The 23,712-nt window shown below is 44.3% G+C and overlaps 3 protein-coding genes across 32 annotated transcripts in view; 1 reads left to right on the forward strand and 2 right to left on the reverse strand.

Moving 5' to 3' along the window:
• The window catches only part of CLEC16A (C-type lectin domain containing 16A), a 170,462-nt gene extending 161,911 nt beyond the window's left edge, over positions 1–8,551 (reverse strand). For 17 of the 21 annotated variants that reach the window (XM_065030473.1, XM_065030478.1, XM_065030477.1 and 14 more), the window contains exons 1-2: positions 8,312–8,551; positions 598–726 (exon numbers count right to left, since the gene is read on the reverse strand). In XM_065030473.1, the coding sequence (XP_064886545.1) occupies positions 598–726; positions 8,312–8,391 (209 nt within the window). In that variant the 5' untranslated portion in view covers positions 8,392–8,551. The remainder of the gene's footprint in view (positions 1–597; positions 727–8,311) is intronic. The other 4 variants (XM_065030489.1, XM_065030492.1, XM_065030490.1 and 1 more) reach the window with 1 other exon arrangement.
• A 1,119-nt stretch (positions 8,552–9,670) lies between these two features.
• On the forward strand, positions 9,671–17,029 carry DEXI (Dexi homolog). Of its 2 annotated transcripts, XM_065030528.1 has the most exons (3): positions 9,671–10,646; positions 14,047–14,103; positions 16,400–17,029. In XM_065030528.1, the coding sequence occupies exon 1, from the start codon at positions 10,177–10,179 to the stop codon at positions 10,456–10,458; it is 282 nt and encodes a 93-aa protein (XP_064886600.1). In that variant the 5' UTR covers positions 9,671–10,176; the 3' UTR covers positions 10,459–10,646; positions 14,047–14,103; positions 16,400–17,029. The 2 variants fall into 2 exon arrangements, with proteins under 2 accessions (XP_064886600.1, XP_064886599.1); XM_065030527.1 differs by lacking the exon at positions 14,047–14,103.
• Positions 17,030–18,822: 1,793 nt separating this feature from the next.
• The window catches only part of CIITA (class II major histocompatibility complex transactivator), a 39,342-nt gene continuing 34,452 nt past the window's right edge, over positions 18,823–23,712 (reverse strand). For all 9 annotated transcript variants that reach the window (XM_065030463.1, XM_065030462.1, XM_065030471.1 and 6 more), the window contains 4 exons: positions 23,416–23,499; positions 22,847–22,930; positions 22,125–22,217; positions 18,823–21,036 (listed from right to left, as the gene is read on the reverse strand). In XM_065030463.1, coding sequence (XP_064886535.1) covers positions 22,145–22,217; positions 22,847–22,930; positions 23,416–23,499 — 241 coding nt within the window. In that variant the 3' untranslated portion in view covers positions 18,823–21,036; positions 22,125–22,144. The remainder of the gene's footprint in view (positions 21,037–22,124; positions 22,218–22,846; positions 22,931–23,415; positions 23,500–23,712) is intronic.

Here is a 23,712-nt window from a genome sequence, read left to right on the forward strand (position 1 = left end):
AAAGTTTTACCTGTACAACAGAAGACTATCTTCTGAAAGCCTTAAATACTAACAAGGATGCTTAAACATTCAAATTACACAGAAAAGGGGTGTCAACAAATCAGGGCCTTTTTATTTTATTTTAGTATATTCAATTTCTCAATATTTGTTTTGAAGCTCCTTCTATCACACTATTTTGCGAGGATTAAAATAACATCTGAACAAAAACTCTAAATATCATAGCTAGAATAAGATATTTGTGGTATCTTATATAAAGTGAATAAATTAAAGTCATATGATATTAACAGATGTACTGAGTAAATCCGGGCCCTAAAAGAGCTTAGATTTTGTATTTATATCAATGATTTGAGAGATGAATAAAAGCAGTACATGAAAGGGGCTCTGGACTTGGAGCACTTTCCTGTTAACAGAAGCAAATTCTTTGTTTCTTTGTATAAAAATACAATCCTGCTTACTTGTCTACTACAGGACAGAGTTTTCTACCCACATTCATAAAATACAGTCTTAGAAGTGCTAACCTTTTGAACTACATCTCTATGCAACTCTAATCATTCTTCAAAAACAAAACCAGAGTCCAGTTTGCTTTGAAGTACTTACTCAAATACGGAGCTGTCATTCTGATCCCCCCATATCAGGATCTCTGTTATAGAACGAATAGTCTCTACCAGCAGGTTGCGGTTGTGATCTGTTACTGTTGTGTTTTTGGTCAAAACATGATACATGTACCTAAAAGAAAATATAATCACAAGTAGTATGTGCTCCTGCCACTTTCACGTGCACCAGAGGTTTGTCTTTCGTCACTGTCACTCAATGTAGACACAAACACACACTCACTACATCTAACCATTGTACATTTCAAATCCTAAAATTTGCTTTTAATATTGATACAGAAAGAAAAATAGTTGTTGAACAGAGTATGTAACAAACGCAACCAATCCATAACTAGCCAGGTGAGTTAACGAACGCTTACGCATCTGTTAACACAGGACTAGAAATTACACGACCAGTGTCCCGTGGTGTTTCTTATGGCCACCTAGTGAATGTCTCTGGGGTATGATGAAGTTAGAGGAGTGATGGGCAAAAAAAGGGAGAACCAGAAGCAGCAGGTACAAACACAGCAGCTGAGACAGGGAAGGGTCATCTGGGCAGAGGCACATGCAAGCCCAACCAGAAAAGTTGGATCCCTTCTGGCTGCAGAGACCCCTACAGACTCAGATCAGTCTGATGGGCAATGACCAGGACTCTCTAAGATGATTTATTAATCTTTCTTTTTCCCCCCGAAGTAAGATGTTACATCAAAGATTAGTTAAAGATTAAATATTAGTTCCCCTTATCCTACAAAAAAAAAAAAAAAAAAAAGGCTGAGGTGACAAATTCTAATAAAAAACAACAAGCCAAGAATCACCACTGCTTTTCTCCTTGTTTTTTTTTTTTTCCTTTGATATAGTAATAAAGAGAAAGGATGGATGTGAGAGAGCTGCAGAATTATGAAAGTAATTAGTAAAATACATAATCAGAAAAATTTCAAATCATTTTAAAACTGCAAGAGTTTAGATTATTAAACACAGCTCCTATATTACTATACTGCAATCTGCTGAAAACCAGGAGCAACACCTGAGCACTCAGGATTATCTGGGCAATACAATCACAAGCGTTTGGGAATGAAAACAGATTGTCCATATTATCAACCTTCCCATGAAAAGTGGAGTTAATCAAAACTCCTGGGATATATTTAGTGGAAAGCAGTTTGCATGTCCTGACCCTGAGGCAGCCTATGATATTGTTTTGGATTCCATTAAAGTTCATTCAGCAATTCAGGTTGAAATTTTATGAATCTTATTAATACAATGCAGGGGTTTAGAAGTTGAAGAAGCCAATTTTTAAGCAACAGACCCAAAGATTTCAAGCAGCTATTATGCAAGAACACCAATTTTGTGAAGCTACTGTAGGGCTCCAGGAAACACTATAGATTTCTAAAACAAAATTTTGGGGTTTCTGGTTTAAAGTAATTTTCAAAAGTTTATGTCAAAACCAGACTTGAAATCGCATTTCAAAAACCACTAATCCCATCAATTTAGTGGGGGTCCTGGGGGACAGCAGGGTGACCATGAGCCAGCACTGGGCCCTTGTGGCCAGGAAGCCAATGGTACCTGGGGTGGGTTAGAAGGGGGTGGTCAGTAGGTCAGAGAGGTTCTCCTGCCCCTCTGCTCTGCCCTGGGGAGACCACACCTGGAATATTGTGTCCAGTTGTGGCCCCTCAGCTCCAGCAGGACAGGGAACTGCTGGAGAGAGTCCAGCGCAGCCACCAAGATGCTGAAGGGAGTGGAGCATCTCCCGTGTGAGGAAAGGCTGAGGGAGCTGGGGCTCTGGAGCTGGACAAGAGGAGACTGAGGGGGGACTCATTCATGGGGATCAATATGGAAAGGGGGAGTGTCAGGAGGATGGAGCCAGGCTCTTCTCGGTGACAACCAGTGATAGGACAAGGGGTAATGGGTTCAAACTGGAATACAGGAGGTTCCACTTAAATTTGAGAAGAAACTTCTCAGTGAGGGTGACAGAACACTGGCCCAGGCTGCCCAGGGAGGTTGTGGAGTCTCCTACTCTGCAGACATTCAAAACCTGCCTGGATGCCTTCCTGTGTAACCTCATCTGGGTGTTCCTGCTCCGGCGGGGGGATTGGACTGGATCTTTCGAGGTCCCTTCCAATGCCTGACATTCTGTTATTCTGTAATTTTATCTATTCTAAAAAAGCCAATCACTGCACAAGGCAAACATGCAGCTGTAGAGTAAAACGCCATTATCTGAACACACATTATCAGATTGGTCCAACTACTTATCAGACTTACAAAGACAAAACAAGATATTAGTTTCAGAACCCTTTTCATGCATGAATTCAATTTTAAGAAGTTTGATCACATTTGCAGTTTACGTAAATTTGCAAAATTTGCTTTGTGGAATCTTCTCCAACCACTGAGCTGCCACACAGTTGGCTAGAGCTTCACAGGACCTGGTGCAAGACATGCTCCATCCTCATAAGCCACGCAGGAGCAGAAGCTATTTCAGATTAGTTTATTATGCTGTTATGGTAAAATGCTGTGTGCTTCCTGATCTTGATATTGATTAATCATCAAATAACTATTTTACTGCGTTGAGTGCTGCACAAGGACCCCGAGAGGTAAACAACTCTTGCAAATTCACAGTATTAATAAGATTTATAGACAGCATGCTCCCTTCCCTCCCCAATCAGCAATGTGGTAACGCCTACAACATGTTAAGGTTAACCTACCAGACAGCAGAGGAAAGAGGAAGAAAAAGGAAAGAGATAGCAGGAGAAGAAGATTGACTTTTCACACTTCTTCTCTTCAATAAAAAATTTTCACTCCCTCTTCACGCTGGTTTCCCCCTCTCATAAATCAATACTCATTTTCCAAATCCAGAACAGAAACTGCTCAGATTAGCACCATTCTATAAAAAGTTTTGGATGAATTCCTGTGTGATGTGGTGAACCTGCTTGAGCAAGTGAGTTGGACTGGATGATCTCCAGAGGTCCCTTCCAACCCAACCAGTCTGTGATTCTGTGAAAAGTTGATTCGTAGCTGTCCCCTACAACCAAAACTGCCTGGTCACGTGCCGTACCAAACAGAAGGCACTAAGAAGCAAGTCAAAGAGCACCTGCAAATCCTCTTCAACTAATCTGAGGATCACAGCTCAAGGTTCCTTCCATGGAGACTGACAGTGTGATGATCCACAGTGAAGAGTTTAAGTCTCACCACCTATAAGAACTCCCAGGGCTTTCTAAAACCGCATACAAGTCATGAAAAAACTTCCCTTTCTGCCACTATATGTATTATCAGGTCACCAAAACAAAAGACACAGCAAAAACTAAGTCCCTGCTCTGAGCGTGCATCAGTTAATGGAACAGCGAACAACCGAAGACAACAGACAATTCAATCAGAGCCGTTCATTCCACAGCAATCTGTATAGTAAGGATTTTTCCTGAGAGAGAGAGAGTTTAAAGAGAGTAATTAATACTACACTACTTCACATGTTTTAGCCTATTTATTTGAAGTCATATATAAATTGTTGCATCTGTGGACATCTATTTCTCACTAATGAGTTACATCATGCAAACTTGGGAATGAAGTTTACTTCAACAGCAGAACTCTGGGAATGAGAGGCAGTAAGAAGAATTATTACCTCACCTCAGGAGTCTATGGAACATAGAGCATTACAGATGCAAAAAGAAACACTTAATAGTCAGGAACACATTAACTTCAAATTAATTTACTTAATATCAACATTACTGCAAAGTTCCTTGATTTGCTAACACAACAATGCACTTACAGAAAACCTGAGCTCCACTTCCAAGCTATTCCTTTATCTACTCACTTGAGAATAAATGAGAAAGCACACACATACTTGCTTCTCATACCAGACACAAAACATATCATATTATGAAAATATAAATTATCACACAAACCCAGTATTTTTTTATTTACATAAATCCTTGAAGCCTATCTTTAAATACTGATTACAAAGGGGTCTAGTTGGTGCTCCAAAATGCTAAACCCACAAAAAGGAGATTTTTTTAACAAAAGCTCAACATGCTGGAAGTGTCAAAGCACCTGCTACCATCAAATCAGTGGGAAATTTTGCCACCATCTTAACAAGACAAGAAACCCAGGCTCAAGGGGATAACATAGCAACTCATGAATATAGAAAGTGTTTGTTTATGACTTTCCTACTTATTACTTACAAAAATACACTAAAATATATGAGTTTAGAAAGTCAAGCACTCAAATTTAAAAACCCCAGACATAACCATAACATGCTTGCTTCTCCACGCTGCTGTAACTATGTAATTACATATTGTTCTCATAGAGAAAACCTGACGTATAGCACGGACAGTACTTCAGGAAATGAATCAGCTGTGACACAAGTCTTCAGCCATTCACGTTTACGGACACTGCATATGACCAAGCCACGAGAAACATTCAGCACCTGACTCTAATAGTATAAAACGTTTTGTGCATTCAGTATGCAATTAAAATACCAAGCGTAGAAGTAAAAATGGGAAATGAAGGTAACAACAGGGCTACATAAAATACCTCTTAGAAAAGCAAGAAAAGAAATTTAATCTAGAAACAAGGATACTAAGCTTAAGTTCCAAAGCCTTTCACTTTAGCAGGAACACGAGAGATACCAGATGAACTCTTCAGAAATGCTTAAGATATCACCACTTAAATACCCGGAAAAACGACATAAATCCTCTTCATCTATTCCAATGCAAAGTCAAAATCTGCAGATAGGTGGGGAAAGAAGATAGAGTTATGCTCTCAGGGAGATGTGACCATGCATCTGCCAATGTCAGACCATCCTCAATGGTGCAACAGGAAACACTTTTTGGTACCTTAACCACAGGCCACAGCTCCCAAAGTGAGGGGCTGCGGAAGCTGAGTGCAGTGACTGTCCTGTCAGCGGCTGCAGAGAACTGGGAGAAGCCCCGACCTACAGGACAATGCACTAACTTCAGGTTTGTGTAACAGGACAGACTGCTGCCTAAAACGGGGTTGATGTATTTGCTTTTAGAACCGGAAGCAGGTAATAAACACAGGACTATATAAAGGGAGGTGAAAAAAGGTCTCATCCTCAACTGCTGGATGCCTCCTTGAAGAAGTGGATTCTGGCCTTGCGTCAGACACAATCTTCAGACCATTTTCCCAAGCAACCACTAACATTGTTCCTGTTTCCAGAGTATTTAGGCTTTCTCTGTTTACTGACATTCCCTCAATTACTAAACAAAGGGCACAAAAATATCAAGTTCTCTGAAAAATAATAGTCAGAAGCACTCAGGCAGATAGTACTGTTTCACAGCCCCGCTAGATCACAGTTCAGCAAGATGCTAGAAAGCTGGTCTGAATTGTAACTGTTTTCACTAGACCAAGAGACTGTATCAAAACACTTAATACAAACAGCCTCACAATTTTCCTTTAGCTGATCCATTCTACAGCACGTTTGTGGAAAGACTGAATAGTAAAATTTCAAAAGCAAGCCTCAGACAAACTGCATTAGAGCTGATAGGAAGTCCCAGATCCAACATTTATTGGCAAAAGCAGTAACTCAGTTTTACTAAATAGGTATATCGTTTACAATTTAGACTAATCTCTACATTATGCATGTTAAAAAATAAAAATATTCCCATAAAGACAGCCCGGGATAATTTCAGTTTTGTAACACAGCATAATACACCATGTTACAGACTAAGCTAATAGCAAGGTGGGTGCATTCTACTCAACTCATTCACACGGGACACAAGACACATTCTTGGTGAGCTGAACAGATGAGAACACACAGTTCACAAGATGGTGAGCTTAACAAGACTGACTTTCCTTCATGACCCCAAAACCAAGGTTCTTTGTCCTTCTTCCTTCTGTTCCTTTACCCACTTTAGAAAAGTCCTAGATTTCACTTTAGCAATAGGTAGCTGGCTTTGCTGTCGACATTTAGCTAGAAACTGAAGTTGACAGAGCCTAGTTAAACAAACAATTAAAATATACATAGTCTAAACACATCAAAGATGTTGAGTACCCCTTACATACTATCATTTCAGATTTCATAATTAAAGAAATCACATGCAAAAAAGCAAACAAACCAAAGCCACTATTTTAGTAGAGAACTATATACTTCAGCTCCCAGATAAGAAGTCAAGCACAAGCCACAACACTTACAGCTTAATTCCCTTTGCTGCAAATCAAAGGGGGTATCACTTTTTCTACCCTCTGTCACCCTGACAGAATATATGATCACACTTCTCTTGCCCGAAAGACTCTAACATCCTGAAGGCTCCCTCTCACCAGCCTATTTTTTTCTAAACTTAAACTAAACTTATTCAAATTTCGTCATGCATCAGCATTCTTACTCTTCAAGTGTAATACTGAAACCAGATAGATCTAGGGCTCCACTAGTGCTGAGTAGTACACAATGACTATCCTTTGTATGTTAAATAGAACATCCCTATGTTTATATCTGAGCGCAGCTTTTCCCCTTTTTCCTGCAATGTCAGATCACGTTGACTTACTAGTCTGGCCTACCATGGTTTCAAAAGTACTTTCTGCAGTGCTACTGCATCACCAGTTTTGCATTTATGGACTTGATTTCCCTGTCTTTGGTAAATAGTGGTGCATTTCACTTAGTCTTGCTGGTTTTGAACATTCTTCCAGTTTAGAGGCAAGAATCAGATTCTATAAATAATCTTGATAAAGTAACTGCAAGATCCAAATCTTGTCCAAGTGCACCCTGCTCATTACTGTCAGGCTCCTTTCATGTCCTCCTTGTAACTTGACTAATTGTCAAAAACTAGCAGTCACTTATTTCTCAACGAGCTACATGTTCACTGTGATTTCATTTAGAAAATACTTCCTCTGTTAATGACCTCCTTTTCTAGTTCAGTAGAAAGATAAGCTATAACAGTGGAACTGATTTTTCTCACAACTAGAAAACTCTCCAAATGGAACAGAAAATTTAAAATCGTTTTATCCCTTGCCATCCTCCCAGCGGCAGAGCTGGAAAACACGATTCCACCTACTGCAGTCAGCAGCAAGGCCGGGGTATCAGACTCCGGAGACCTGCGTTATAATTCTCAAGCTCAACAGCTTTACTTGTGCGTCAGCTGCTAAACCTCCCAACCGGGGCACATCCCCGGACCAGCCAAACCACCGTCACGAATCACTGCTGACTGCCCAGATCACACACACCTCAAAAAGTCTATGTTGTATTATTTACAGGCTGGGACCAGGCTCCTCACTTTCCCATTCTATCCACTACCAGGAAACATAGTTCTCCCTCAAGAGGAATGCGATATTTGTTGTATTTATCACCTCTTACACTCTACTGAGTAAGTCGGAGACACTATTAAGAAACAAGCAAACAAACGCGTATCACAGCCATGAGTGTGACATGGCATCACGGAACCGCGTCTGCCCTGAAGGCGTTTTGGGGCAAAAAGGCAGATTTCCGTGAGAAAGACACCGACACCACGGCACGGAGCCTCCTTCCCATGCTGAACCGCTCCGGGAGCTCCGGCCTGGGGAGCTGCGCCAGAACGCACCGGAGAGAGACCGGGGAGAGCGGCGGGCCCAGCCGCCCCCTGCCGCCCTTCGCCGGCCCCGCTCCGCAGCCCCCCGAGGGTGAGCGCTGCCCCGAGCACCCCCGCAGTGGGAGCCGGGCCGCCCCGTACCCTCCGCATCCCCCCCAAGCCCCCAGCCCGGCTCCCCACACCTCTCCCCTCACAGCCGCCCCGGCCCGCGCTCACTTGAGGTGGTCCAAGGAGTGGATGCTGCGAGCGGCCTTCCCGTGCCCGCCGCCCACCCAGCTGCGGGAGCGACCGAACATGCTGGCGGCGAACGGCTGCTACGGCCCGCGGGGCTCTAGGGCTTCATCGTCCCGCGGAGAAAGGCGGGCGAAGGGGCGAGCGGCGCCCAGGCAGGCGGACCCGGGAAGCGGCCCCGGCGGCGGCCACCGGCGCACACAGGCGCACGCGCGCGCGGAGCACGCCGGGAAGTGAGGGCCGGTGCCCGCCCCGGACTGCGAGTCCCAGGAGGCACCGCGAGCCCCGTCAGGCGGCACCGGGCACTGCGGGGACACCCGGGACCTCGGGCTGGGCTCTGCTGTCCTGTCCCGCCAGCCCACGGCGGAGCCCCCGCGGGGCCCGGCGTTTTCTCCCTTCCTGTCAGAATTTCCCCAGAAAAGTGGAAGCGCCCCGCTGCGGGGCCGTTTGTCGCAGAGGGAACCGAGTGTCACCGGCCGGGAGATGCCCGGCCCTCCCCAGAGCCAGGGCCGAGCGGCAGCCGGGGGACCCGGCTCCGGTTATTCGATTCCTTCACTCGCTTCGGCAGTTCTGGGTTAGATCTTGTCAGGTCATGAGGGCACTGTCAAGTTAAAAGAACAGGAAAGACTAAATTTAGCTTAAACACCCCCCCCCCACCACTCCAGCTGCGCAGATACCTCCCAAATGCATCGTAATTTGAGATGAAATTTGGCCCCTTTACACTCCTCGTTCACCTGAACTCAAGACGAAGTGGTTCTGGGGGATCGGTTGGGATGGCACAGTTTCAAACCGGCTTTAAAACTAAATTAAAGCAGAATAACACTGCATCATTAGCGACCGTCTTGACCTGGGGTTATTTTTTCTTTTTTTTTGCATTAACCGGATAAATAAACTAAATGTAGGTAACGGCTGAAGAGTTTGTCACCTACGTAAAAAAAAAGAAAAAAAAAAGTTTAGAACAATGCCTCTGATCGTGCTTTAATATGGATGAAACCTTGGCCAGCACAGAAATGCCTCTGCCGCGGTCAGAAGGGGCCCAGGCCCGCACCGCTGCTCCGGCGGGGCGTGTGAACGGCAGGGCATCGGAAAACAACCCCCGGGGCCCAGAAACGGGCAAATGCAGCCCCCAGGCTGCCGCAGTGCCGGGGCGGCTCGGCCCGGGCACAGCACCACCCCTGTGCCCTGCAGCCCGCCGGGGCGGCCCCCGGGCCGGCGGAGCGGGACGCGGCTGCCGCTGAACGCGGCGGAGGCGCCGGCGCCCGTCACGGCCGCTCCCGGCCAACCAGCAGCGCCCGGGGCGGGCGGCGCTGCGAGGGGCCGCGGACGCCGGTAAACAGCCGCGGCGTGCGGGGGGGGCAGCGGCGGAGCGGGGAGGCCGGAGGAGCGCGGGGACCTGCCGCGCAGGCCGGGACTGGCGGGCTCGCTGACGGCGGCAGGTGCTCCGCGCTGACCGCGACAACGCGCCTGCGGGCTCTTTGCGGGAAGTTTGCGGGCGGGAGGAGGGGAGCCGCGGCGGGACTGCAGCAGCCGGGCTGGAAATGCCCCTGAGGAGCCTCCTGCCAGCGGCGGGGCTGCGGCAGCGCCGCTGAAGCCCGCCAGCCTGCCGGGACGCCGCTTCCTCCGGGGAGGGAGGTGACCGAGCCGGCCGCTCTGCGGCTGTTCCGCCCCCGCGGGGCTCGGCTCTTCCCGGGGTGCGGATCCGGCTCTGGGGTTTTGCCCTTTGCTACCGCCAGGGCTGCAGAGTGCGGTCCTGCGCACCCCGCTCCCGGCTCCGCGCCGGCGCCCGCCGCTGCCGCCCGCCCCACCGGGCAGGTCGGTGCCCGCTGCCGCCGCAGCCCCCTCACGGCTGCATGCCCGCCGCGGTCTCGGCACGGCTGGATTCGCTGGAGTCCTGGGCCTTCCATGCGCTGCTGGTGCTGCCCTATATGTTTTACGTGGGGTTGTTTTTTGTCAACGTGCTGATCCTGTACTATGCCTTCCTGATGGAGTACATCGTGCTCAATGTAGGCATCGTCTTCCTGCCCGAGGATATGGACCAGGCTCTGGTGGATCTGGGGGTGCTCTCCGACCCCGGCTCCGTGCTCTACGAGACGGACAGCGAGCTGGATGTTTTTGATGGGTACTTGGAGTGACGCCCCGGGGCGCTCCGAAGTGACTGCGGGGTGACGCCGCGGGGCCGGGGCCGGTGTCCCGACATGGCCGTAGCTCGGGGAACGCCCCGGGTACCCTCGCAGCGTCTCGGCTCCTTCTGCGCAGCATCTCTTCCAAATGGCCCCCCCTTCTCCCGGTGCAGGGGCGAGCGGGGCGGCGCGGACCCGCAGTAAGTCATTCCCTGGGGCTCGGCTGGGGCAGCGGCCGCGGGCGGGCTGGGGACAGACCCGCCGGGAGAGCGGGGCGACAGACACACGGACACCGCCGCAGCTGCCAGCACGGAGCTGTGCAGGCCGGGCTGCCGGGGGACGCGGAGCGGAGCGCTGCCCGGCTGCCGCCGCCGCTCCTCCCGCCGCGGAGCGCCCGGCGCGGCCCCGCTCCGTGCCCTCTGCGCAGCGAGAACGTCTGTCCCTAAAGACTAATTTTCACAGTGCTGAGCCACTGCAGCTGCTGTGCTGGGTGTTGTGTTTACAGCTCGTCAACAACTTTGCTAATCCGGTCTTGAAAGCAGCTCTGAGTCTAAACGAACATCCAGGCTAATGTTTGTTGAAAATCAGAGACCATACTCGAGCCAGAAATTGATCAGATGCCCTTTAAAACCTCTGTCTTGGATAATAAGAAAACAACCCAGTTCTTCTAATGTTAATTGTAGCGAGAGGGTTTGCTTGATGAATTTATCATTGTAGTTGAGCGATACTAAAACTCTAGAGATGTTGTAAGGATTTTAGTATTTTGAAACATTGAAATGAAGTCGGGAAGAAAATCACTATTTCTAGCTAGGACTTTCTGTGCCAAATGTATGTTAATGAAAACATTCACAGTTTAAATTGAAATGTGTTATCAAATCTGCCAGTAGAATTTTTAGCAGAATATTGTCTGTAAATTTGAAAACGAGTTCAAGATACCTTTTTGTTTTCTATTTGGAATTAAGGTTACAAACATAACTTTGATGAACATACTATACAAATGCCATTTAACATCAGTATTCTAATTAAAAAAACCCACCACAACAACGACAACTCCAAACAAACAAAACCCACAAAAAACCACCAAGGAAAACCCCCACAAACCTTCCCTTCATACAGATTTTTAAAAGCTGTCCTTCATACAGATTAAAACTATCTCCTAAATATTTCTGTTCCGGTTCCATGTAAAGCAATAGTAGCCAATTTTGGTCAATAGTTTAGAAGGAAAAAATGGAAATCTTTGGTGCTGGAGGGACATTGATCATACAAAACCAGTTGAACAAAGCTTGGTCAAAGGCAGATGGGAGCATAACAAGTAGGGGGGACAGATCTTTGCTGCTGAAGAAATCCCACTGCATATAGTCACCGCACATGAAAGTGCCCATGCCAGCCTTTGGTGTCCATCCCAAGCAGCTGGATTAGAATCAATTCTGCTAGGATAGAGTCTGGAGTAGAACTAAACTCCCCACAAAACACTGTTGGCTGCTTTTCTGGCTGTCATCTCCTCTCCCTTTTCAGCTGGGCAAATAACACACATGATCTGTATTGTAGGAAAGAATTTCATTAAAAAGAATGGAAATCTAAGCAAAATCTTCTGTGTGAAAAGCCCTAGACATTTTCTCCCCCGAAATATCTTTCCTCAAACCCCAAATCGTATTACTCCAACAGCATCTACTGTAAGGATTAAAAACTGGATTTTTAATAACTTTTTTTGCCAACTAGGATTTGTCATGATGAGTTGCATCTAGTTGTCAGGAAGATCTAAGGAGAACAGACATAATTTTCCTCAGTGGATTTTTCCTACTGCATGAACACATAGTTTGACAGAGAGTAGAGTCTGAACATAGTTCTGTTCAGTGTAGATAAACGGCCTTTTTAAAATTTTCCTTCATATTAATAGGATAAGCAGCTCTGCAAACCGTGTCACCTCCGTATGTAGAAATGCGGAGTCTTCCCAAAGCTCAGAAGTCTCAGTCTATATGGAGCTCTGCACAGGTGCCAGCTTCAGCCTTAATCCTTTCATTTGGAAATTGTCATGTTAGATGGTGGTTTCCACTGAGAATCAAATCACAAATCCATAAAGTTAGATCAATTATTATAGAGCAAAAAAAATGCTATTACTGTGCTTCATCTGTTTATATATTTTGTTATATTTATATACACAGCAACCAGGCCACAATTTTCGTAAGTATTTTGCTACCAGGCAAAGATTCAGCACGTCACCACAAAAAGGAATTTGTGTTAATACCCTGGTTACAGGTTTCTTCCCTGTTCTGTGCTGTTCCTCCTCGCCAGTTCCCTAGCAGGGCAGGCAGAGGAGGGCCCAGTTTGGAGCTGTGTTTTCCACTTTTTGGAGCAGAAATATGTGCTCCCTAGGACAGCTGCCCACCCGCCTGTTGGGTCACACCCAGGAGTGATGGGGGTTCACAAGATGCCCCAGGAAGAAAAGATCTCCGTTTTACCAGCAGAGATGAAAAACTCATCAGCACACTCTTTGCATTGAATGTAAGAGAAGTGTTCCTTATATGACTCACCAGTGATTACTGAGAACAACTAAAACGCTATGATTAACCTCAGCTGAAGCCTTGCAGTGTGCTAATTGCCTTTAGCAAGTGATGCCTTGTGCCCAGGAGGTGAGTGACATGCGTGACAGGGAAACAAAGGGGGGAAATCCCAAGAGGCAATTCTGCAGGATGTGGAAAGGCTAATTTAGATGTAAAAAGAAAAAGCATGTGGATCAGAATAGCTCTGTTCTCTCTTGGAGCAAAACCCTCACTTGACTAAACTCAGTAGGAGCAAAATTATGTCCAAGTTCCTGAGCATAATTGGTGGCAGAGGCTGAAGGCAGACAACTAAGCAGCTCAAAGCAGCTTCCTATCCTATTCAAATGGAGAAATCCATCTGCATAAACTGAGCAGAATTGAACTTATGTACTGCTTTAGCTTGAGTGTGCCAGGTTCTTCTTTATATTTGAAGTCCACTGGAGTAAAGCAATATGACTGTTCTCGTTGTACTGTCTTAAAATCAGATGTGACTCATCACTAAGTACTCTAATCCGAGACAAAATGAGCAAAAGTAATCAATGATGAAAACCAAATAGGAAATACTGGATTTAATCTTAGAGTACAAGCATTACCTTACTTCTTCATCAAGGTGAATTCTGATGAACGCCTTCAGTGAGCAGAATCCAGCACTCAAAAGTCGTGACTCAGCACTTCTGCTGAATGCCGGTGTCTAAATCCTGACTCAAAGACAGAGCTTTACTCACGAGCTCATCGATACAGCGCCAGTCTGGTGTCTGTGTGGGATAGGATGGGCCGGGCAGAGAGAAGGCAGCAGGTGGATCCGTCCTGTGCCTGCTGCTCCTGGCTTCTGTGAGCCCAGCTTACTTGGGCCTCCGTTCCAGCCCTCTAAACCAGAGATGCCCCAAAAGGGAACAGATCAGAAGGGTGTTATCACTAGCGGTGTCAGGATACACATAAATGCATCAGAATCCACCTGACTTCTTCCTTTTCAGACTTTGAATTTTAAAAATAATGAGCACCATGATCCGTCACTTATTTTACCTTGCCATTTTTCTCTATGCTCTTTCCTTATTTGTAGAAATCTCCACGTTAAAAACAAAGGTGGTTTGTTGACTCCAGGATACAGAGCAGACAGGTATTTTATGCAAGTTATAGTGACAACAATTTTTGGAACTCTGTTGTGAATTCTTAGGTGCTATTAAAATTCACAGAGGTTGAGTCCTCGGACTTGCCTGGTAGCTCTGCTATTGCTTTTCAGTGGTTCTTAAAGGGAATTCCGTGCTAGATGGAAGGAAAACAAAATTGTGGTTAACTGATGAACTGGCCATTTAGACTCATTAACAACAGCCATGGACAGTCCTGGGTGGTTTTCTACCAAATGCATTCATTTATATAATGCAAGGGAGGAGGTGGGTTTTGAAAAGTTTTCCAAAAGCTCCTGTTAATGACATGAATTAAAATGAGGCATAGAAGATTAAGAGACAATTAATTTAGGATAGAAGTACTTCAGGCCTGACTATTTAATGTGTTTCATTTAAAAGCCCCAGCCACAAGTGATTTTAAAGAATAAATTTGGCCACAATGGTAAAAAAAAATAGCAGAGTAATTTGAACGATGCTTTCTAAGGACACAAGCATGTTTCTAACATATATGATAAAAAGGGTAAAAGCTAATAGCAGACATATGGAAGATAGCAGTATAGTGGAAAATGATGATGTGCACTGAGTGATCTGTTGTTGGGTAAAGCTCTAGCTCAGTTAATGGACTTAAGGCTATAAACTCTGTGAAGGGCCAGACAGGCCCTGAGCTCTGAAACACTTGGCCAGGAACCTGAAAGCAAAGTCAGGATACAAAACAGAGTCACCGTGTTCCCTTTGATCCAGCTCAAATTGTGCAGAGCAATAACTTCACAGACAGAATTATCAAAAATACCATGACTGAGTTTCTTCTTCTAATGCTAGTTACACTGTAATAGCCATACTGTTAAATGCTTACAGTTATCTTTTAGGCTGTTAGAAGACTATAGTTCTGAGAATCTAAAAAGAGTTGCTACCTTTTCATTTCCCATTGTTTTTTTGAAATTTTTGAAATTTTCTCTTAAAAATTAGGTTCACATGAAATTTGAAGGATGGACTTTTAAATCAGCTGAATGGAAAGGCAAGGCTGAATCTCCTGGTCACTTGTATCATTCATACCCCATTTAATATCTGCCACCACAAATTACAGTCTTGGACTAGCAGCCCAACAGCAATATTTGAAACTTCCATTTGACAGCTTTATGCGTTGCTTTGCAGGCCTAAGACATTTCGCTGTGCTATTTTTAAGTCAGCCTAGAATTTGATCTACAACGCAAAATACTAACAATCTCTGAACTGTCTGCTGTGGATCAGAGCTTTTAGTTCAACTTGGAAAGCGATCAGATAAACTCCAAATGAGGAATGTGTTGGAGCTGCTGCTTCCACTTTTCTTGTTCTTGGTTTAAGAAACAGGATTTTGAGTGTTTGGCTGTTAGCAGGGTCCTGTAGCTGATTGACATTCAACAGCAACACCTCACTGGACACAAAAATCCTTCTTGTTTCTGCTCCAGCATCTACAGTAAGGGGCACACAAGGAAACGCCGGGATGAGTCAGAGCACGGCGGCCCAGCCCTGCGTTGTGCCTCTGGCAGGGCAGCGCAGGGCCCTGACCTACATCTGCCGGCTGTTCTCTTCGTATTTTCTGGCATTCTCCTTGGGAGAATAAGGCATGTTAGAGGGCACATTACTGCCTAGCCCTTTAGCAGATGTTTTCCAAGCCCACCACCTTTTGCCCACAAGATCTGTCTGGAGTCTCTTGCTAGCAGTGCAGCATCCGAATACCTGACAGAGCTTATTTCCCGCAGTCTTGATGATCTCTCTGTTCACTTTCTTCTCTGCATCACTAATGGTGATGTTGAATAAAAACTGGTCCCTGGCATACTCTGCTACTGACTTCTTTCCTACCAATCCTTACTCTTTGCTTCCAATATTTTAATCTGCTTTCAATCCACAGAAGAACCTTTCCCCAACACTGTGTCACCCTGTTTGCGTTCAGCAAACCACGTCACTCAGTCTGTCCATGCTCGTGCAGAACGTGGGGCCATCGCATTTCATTCTTCATTCAGGCTCTTCGTAGCTTCCCCTGTGTCTCCGGCATCTTCATGCCCCTGTTAACATCACACCAAGGACAAGTGCGCTCTGATGTTAACAGAAACTGTTGCATTGATTTCCCTGAAAGGTTGTTCAGGCCTTTCCTTCTCAGAGAATTATTATCCATAGTCACAAAAGGGTTTGAATTTTTTTTTTTTTTCAATAAGTTGATGGCCAGGTGCTAAATCTAATGTACACAATGACTTCTCTGTTCTTTTTAGGTTTAGAGGGTTACTTTGTATTTATGTATTTTCTTTTAAACAGATTCATTAAACACCTGACATGGATTGTAACCAGGTTAATGGAACAAGTAATGAAAGAAGCTCTGAAATGTAGAGATGAAAAGAAGGATAAGGGGACAAGAAGAAGAGTTGTCATCAGACCTTGTCAGTTGTGACTTTTCCTCATGAGTGTGCACCAACTGCAGAGATTCTTGCACCATACTGGGCTTCCACAGGTAATTCTGGGATGGACTGTATGAACAAATAATATAAGCTATGTTCTAGTATAACAGAAAATCAAGACGTTACTCAGATTTGATAAACTTTGAATAGATACCACGTCACCTGAATGGACACGCTCTCCATAACTGCTTCAGCGAGTTTTACAATCACACACTGAAACTCTACCAGCCAGTAGTTCAAAGACAGCGCTCTCAGGGGAAAACATGCAGGAGTGACTGCAAGGAGGTTCTGTTCAGGGCAGGGTTACGGCAAGAACTGTGCTAGTAAGATATTTTATTTAAATTGTGAGTTTTGAAATAGAGAGTGAATTTTATATGTCAGATGGATTCATTATCTAACACGATATAATACTTTGCAGATTGTTTAAGCTTGTGTTCCTATGTACAGACATGAAAGCAATAAAGACTGACCTTTTCCATGAAAAAGTAAAGTCATTTGTCAGAGTAGTTATTTTTCAATTTGAATAGAAAAAACTGAAATGTGCTTTCCAGGAAATTCCAGTTTTTCTACAGGTACCTGCAAATAGTTCCAGACTGTTGAGATGGCCAGCATGGAGGAAATCCTCGGGAAAAACTGCTTAAAATACCCGACCTGAACTGACACACCAGGAACTGCGCACTGGGCCGGGGGCAGGAACCCACATCTTGCTCAGGGCAGGCGCTGTAGGTTTAATCTTATTGTATTTTTTAGAAAAGTCTTATTTTCTTAACTGTGCCATTGTTAAGCCAAGTTGATGTAGCAAGAACATTTTAGATAAATCAGGATTGCAGATGTTTCTCCTGAACTCTCTCCATGCGTCATGTCTCTGCAGCCCGTGTCTCTGCCATCTGCTCCCAGCCTGGGCTTTGGGATCCAGACTGACAGTGTCATGTGAATTTCTTGACAGCCGGTCTGAGGGGCCAGAGGGTGCCAGTTTAGATCCCTCTTGAAACAATGACAAAGCAACTAGCACATCACACTTTTTTCCTGATACTCTCAGGGTATGGCACTCAAATGGCATTTTTTTAACTCTTAGTGCAGTAGAAATTAGCTCCCAGTCCCCAAAATTCTGTCCCCCAAATGCAATTTTCAGTCACTCCTGCAAGAAATGAACCATTGTCATTGAACAAAGTAGCTGTTCTCCAGCGTAGGTTCCATCCGTTATGGTTTGGGGCCTTAAAACTCTGACAAGTGTTTTGTTCCATAAAACTCCTGACCTGCAATTCAGCGACACAATATCCCAACACATACAGATACACTTAGGGAACTAAATCCCCACTTAGACATCTACATAAAGAATAGCCCAGTTTAAAGACTTGTTAAGCTTGTGTTTGCATGCCCATTTGGTACCAACACAAGAAAGGCTGAATTTTGCTGCTGAAGGCAGCAATTCCTGCTGTTTAAATAATTAGAAATTCATGCTGTTCACAGACACAGCTAACACTCATTTTTCAGGGTCACACGTATGCTATTTGAGCCTGGTTCAGTTTGTCATGATAGGTACGTACTGCAGTATCTACTAGTTTGTCATCGTTTCCCTGCAGTGCGTTTATGCCACACAATGCACAGATCAAGCAACACAAATTCCACCAAGTAATTCACTGTGGAGATTCTCAATCTCAGATAAGATCTCTGATTTCTCAGAACAGCTCAGCTTCATGTGTTCAAAGGATGGGGAGAGGACTTGGATGATAGGACCTGACTACCCCTGTAAAACAAGCCTGAGTGTTGCAGCAAGACTTCTTGGACAACGAAAAGAACGTGGCCAGTAGGAGGTTAGCATTTTTCTCATTCTAAAAGATTTTTAGAACACAGATTTGATCAGAACAGCTTTCTCAGGGTAGCCAGTGACTTCAGTCCTCTATACGTGAGGCGCTCATTTGATAAAAGCATTTTAGATAAGCTTTGTCCCACAAGAATATCCAGGCTTTGAACCTTGATTAAATTTAGAACTTTAAACTGCAAAGAAGTCTGAAATGATGAAAACAACTATTTGCTGTTATAAGCAAGTTGCTTCAGTCAGCACTTCTGTATCTCCTAATCCTGGACGTGCAGTCTGTCAGTTGGCATTGCGAGATCCCATTGCCTGTTCAGAAACAACTATTTTTCCATTTCCAGACCACAGAACTGGTAAGTGCCAGCAGGACCCACCTGTCTCCCTCGCACACGGGGCGTTCTGGGCACCTACAATCCATAGCATTTCCAAGAGAAAAACCAAAGCATTTTTCAACAGGTACTACAAGCTAGTGTAAAAAGATATACTTTTATTAATACTTTAAAATTATGTATAAAGACAACCACAATTTACAATCTGTACATTATAAGCATACATCTCCTAATAACTCATAGAAAGACAACAGCAGTTTACGCAATGTGATTTTATCAGTCCAGACAGGGTCCTGTAACATTCAGCTGCCTGTGTAATATTTAGCACATTCTCAGATATGGTCACAGGGAAGTGTGGCTGCAGAATATATCCCTACAGGGGCATGTGTCATCCAAAGCCTAGTTAAGGGAAGCGAAGACAAGGGCTCAGAGCGGATCTGCGCGGCTGAAGTGCCACGGGCTGATGGGAACATCACACAAGATTTGGCTCAAAATACCTTCCATTCACACAGCTGAAAGAGGGGCATGTAAATGAGATTTTTTTTTCCATGACTCTCGCTAGAGTTTGGCTAGAGAGAAGAACCGGGCAGATAGCTAAGAAAAATACCACTTTCTACTTACAGTCATACTCTCACAGAGTTTTTCCACCTTGCTCTGTTGTACTACTACTTGCACATACTAGGTGTGCTTCCCTGCTCACCTTTGATTAACAGAAACAACAAACCAGACCTTCCTTCCTTCCTTCCTTAATTTGTCTGCCTTCCATCTCCCTGCTGTCAGGACTCCACAGGCACTGAAACTTTAGCAGAGAAGTATAATCTGCTGGAAAGAACATAAAGATTGGTGGTTTGAACTGTTTAAACTGAGGACTTTTTGAAAACCAAGTAACAGAGTATTTGAGGGGTGAGTTGGGAAATTCTAGTATTGTCAGCGCTTCCTAACAGAAGAGATTTCAAGGAGGTTGTTGAGCTAACCCTGAGCTAACCATGAAGCAGAGACCTCCCTTCCCAATTTGTGGCATATGGAATATTCCAAGCTTTTTCCATCCTTTTTTGTTTTTCTGCCTCCAGACCAAATCTGGACAGGTAGCCTGAATACCATTCCTGACAGTTGTCTCTGTATGATTACAAGTTTTCTCAATGTTCACAAAGCTGAAATAAAAAAGGAAAAAAAAAAAGATGAAAAAAGGAGACCATTGTTTTGCTACTGCAGTCAGCAGGACTGGTGTTTGGCCCACATATCACTGAGACCAGCAGCGCAGACACACGGTAATACTTTGAAATACGTTATTGTCTGTCGTTGCCTAGTTATGAATAACTCTGTAAAAGAAGGCCACGTAAACCACACACAGCAGTGATTTCACTGTCAAGTATAAAATAGATGTTGCCACCTGCAAGCCAGGAACTAAATCCCAATCCAAGTATGTGAATGAAGAACAAAAAATGGAAGTCCTGATTTGAGACAGAGTAAAAACCTTTGAAGACTGTCACTTTGAGGATTTTTGTGCAATAAACTGAAGCTATTTGTATGTATTCAGATTTCTGTGATAATGTCAGAAAAATCCGTAACAGTTTTCCAGCTTTAATTAATTTCTTCTATTTACTTCATTTTTCTTCCACTCCCAATCTTTCTGAAGGATGCTAGAGTTGGGTTATGGTCGGACTCGATGATCTTGAGGATCTCTTCCAACCAAAATGATTCGATGATTCTATAACAAGAGAGTCGTAGAAAATATCTTTCTATCCTTTATGACTGCATTGGTGATTCACGTCAAGAAAAGAACCACTTCTAGATCCTCATAGATAATCTGACAATATCAAATTGTTTTCTAAGACTGATTATTCTTTTTTTATGCTCCTGGCCTTAATGCTTCAAATCAGTCCAGACAGGCAGGTGAAATCCAGAACACTGAGCTTTGGAAGGCCAAAATCATCAAACCACTGGCACCATGAAACAAGTATATTTGATCTCTCACTATATCAGATGTTGCAGGTCCAGAAGCTTGAAGTCTGGTCTTTGATGAACTGATGACGGAATTTCATACTTTCAATATCCTGGTGATTTCTGGTCACCTTTAATGGTGATCACAATATCCAGATGCTCTTTTCATCTTTGAAACTTCATATTGGTTAAGTCTTCCTCACTTCAGCAGAAACACAACGAGGTGTTGGAATAGCATTTTAAATGACCTCTAAAGTTTTTGAACTCCATCATTCACTCACTTCAAGCATCACCCAGAAGCTTAAATGCGACTTATTTTCATTCTGCTACCATCATGAAAATCAGCCACCGATTCATAAAGCAGCAAGAGGACAGGAAAACATAGAGGACACCTTCTCCTCTTCATGTTACCTGTGAAATGATGGAAACAGAATATTAGATATATGCTCCTCAGCTTAACTACCATTAACACCACTAAAACCGTATCTTTGATGTGCTCTGAAAACAGACAGCAGTCACAGGTGGATGTTTCAAGTATGGGAGGTGGGATCTAGAGTTCCTGCTGCTGCTGATCCTCAGTGCCAATGAGGAAGAAAGTTTCCTCACATACTCAGATACTGCACTAACGTGGTCGCTGCTACCACAGGCAGGTGCTGCAAACATGAGAGAAGGGCACTGGAGGGAGATGCAAGGGGTTGTTCACGCAGAGCTATGTCAAACACATCTTTTGCTTGGTGTTGAAAGCTGACCTGCATCCAAGAATTGCCGCTTTCATAGATCAGAGCTCTCTACCACTGACTGCCATTGCTCTGACCAGAGGAAAACTGAGGTCGCTTGGGAGCTGAACTACATGTTCAGAGCTCTTACCACATGCTCCCCTTGAATGCCAGACACAGGCTAGAGAAAGCTTTGCTTTTGTGAGGTTTCCTGCCAGCGTTCATACCCCTAATGTCTCCTTTCCCACGTAGGTATGGTTATTCAACAAGAGAAAGGATTAGTTGTCCTGTAGGCTGTTAAGGATCACGACAATTTTTCACTGCTGCTGTGTAAAGCTGATCTGTGGAGCTGGTTTGGCACCTGAGTCTTCCACAACCTGGGTCATGCAAAAGCTTGGCTTACTGCATGGCTTAGGGAGCTGTTGGCAACTGCAGCCACTGCCAGGACCACTCAAACCACAGCTCAAGCAGGTGGAGATCACCCTGGAGTGTGGTTTTTGCCATCTGAAAAAAAGCTGCAGGGCATCTGGTGTCTGGCTCGACTCTGGCTTCTCATTCTTCACTGGGAACATTTCACTGATGCATCCTGCGCCGTTTTTTTTAAGAGCAAGAGGAAGCACATGGCAGAAAAAGTGGGAGTAGAAATCCCTCAGAAAGCCCTGACTTGCCATGCCTGCTGCAGCTCCTTCAGTCCAGGAGCATCCAGGCAGGCAGATTAGCTAATTGCTAACGATGCAATTATTTCAAGGATCCTTGAAACCGTGAAGGTAGAATTAATGGTACCTTTATGGGATCATCCAAGTCTACACACTGATCCTAGAGTCCAGCTGCTGCAGGTGTTCGAGAACTCCATAGGGAATGGTGGGATTCCACATCCTGTAAGGGCACATTCAGAAAGGAAAGAGATTTTAAGAAGCGTAATTTGCTTCACAGGTTTTTTTTATGTATTTGGTACATATGTGTTTTGTTTAGTTTCTTTTTAAAGTTGCCTTTCCCTTTTGAATATCAATCTATAAAAGTATTTAAGCTATGGTATGAGGTTTATTACAAGAAAGCAGTTCACTGCTCCATAACCTGATACGCTACAGTCCTGTCTCCATAACTGTTCTTGATCTTTCTACCAAACTCCCTTCCCCTGAACGCACACTGGCAGCTCCAGCCTATTTAACCTCTGACGGTGGCTGTTTACTGTTCAGCCTTCAAACGCAAGTCCTGCAGCGCCGGGCAGGTCAGGTACTCTGGTAGGATAGAGATTAACAAAGGGAGGCTCAAGGCAAACTGTGCTTAAAGCAGGACAAGCTTGCTCGCCTGGGGCAATTGGGAATTAATGCAGCTGAAACCAGAGACAACATTTTATAACATTTCTTTGTCTGCTTTTGTATTTTGGTGTTGTCTTTTTTTTCATGCCTCTTATAAATCTCACAAATACAGGACACAGCTTTAGCATGAATTCTAACCCAACTTGCAGAATGAAGATACAGCAAACAGGATATCAAGAGACTTACACCAAGTTCTTTATATGGGGACATTTGCGCAGGCTGTCAGTCAGCTGCTGGGCTCCAACACCAGTGATTTTGTTATACTGAACCCTGAGGAAAAAAACCCAAAAAACCTTTGTTAATCCAGATCACATCATGTAGCAGTGTAATCCAACACTTCATTCAAAACAAAAAATATTCTATGGGCTTATCTGTAGATGGGGGAAGAAAGAAAAAGAAATAGATCCTCAATTCAAAAAGCTCATAATAAAATACTCAGAAGGTCAAACTGGAACTTGATTAAGTTAGTTCATCTGAGCGATTCTGTATTCTCTGTAGCCGAGGTCCTTCTCCAACTCCCCATCGCCCTGTTCTCCCATCTTAAAACCAATTTTTCACTTTTTTTGTGGTGAACTGCTCCTTAATGTTTTTTAACCACTAACTGCTGAACTCTGCACAGCCACATTTGCCCTCTGAAATTGCCCTGAAATTTTCTTCCACAAATTCTGTCTCCTCTGCCCTGAGCATGGAAGATTTAAATTTCATATCCAAGCAAATAAGCTTTCCCCGGTCATCTCCAAAGATTTCATACTCACTCCAGCACTCTTAGAGATGCCATCGCAGGAAGAACTTTCGCAAGATTTTCTGCTCCAAAATCACAAATGCTATTATTGTACAAGCTGCAGGAAACCAAACCAGTTTAGTCACTATTGAAGAACGGATAATGTAAACAGGTTATATATTAGAACAAGGAATTTCAGATCTGGTTGGTACATCTTAACTTCCAATTTATCCTTATCTATTTGCAGTTCATGTTTAAAACACAATTGGATATTTTCTGTATCAAGTGAGACAAACGGTCACATCCCTTCTTGAGCGAGTACAGCTACACA

Source organism: Columba livia, chromosome 15 (genome assembly GCF_036013475.1).
Source record: "Columba livia isolate bColLiv1 breed racing homer chromosome 15, bColLiv1.pat.W.v2, whole genome shotgun sequence".
In the NCBI taxonomy this organism is placed as follows: Eukaryota; Metazoa; Chordata; class Aves; order Columbiformes; family Columbidae; genus Columba; species Columba livia.

Bases quoted from the DNA above. Each gene is read 5' to 3' on its own strand.
- DEXI (XM_065030528.1), top strand. From the start codon at position 10,177: ATGCCCGCCGCGGTCTCGGCACGGCTGGATTCGCTGGAGTCCTGGGCC.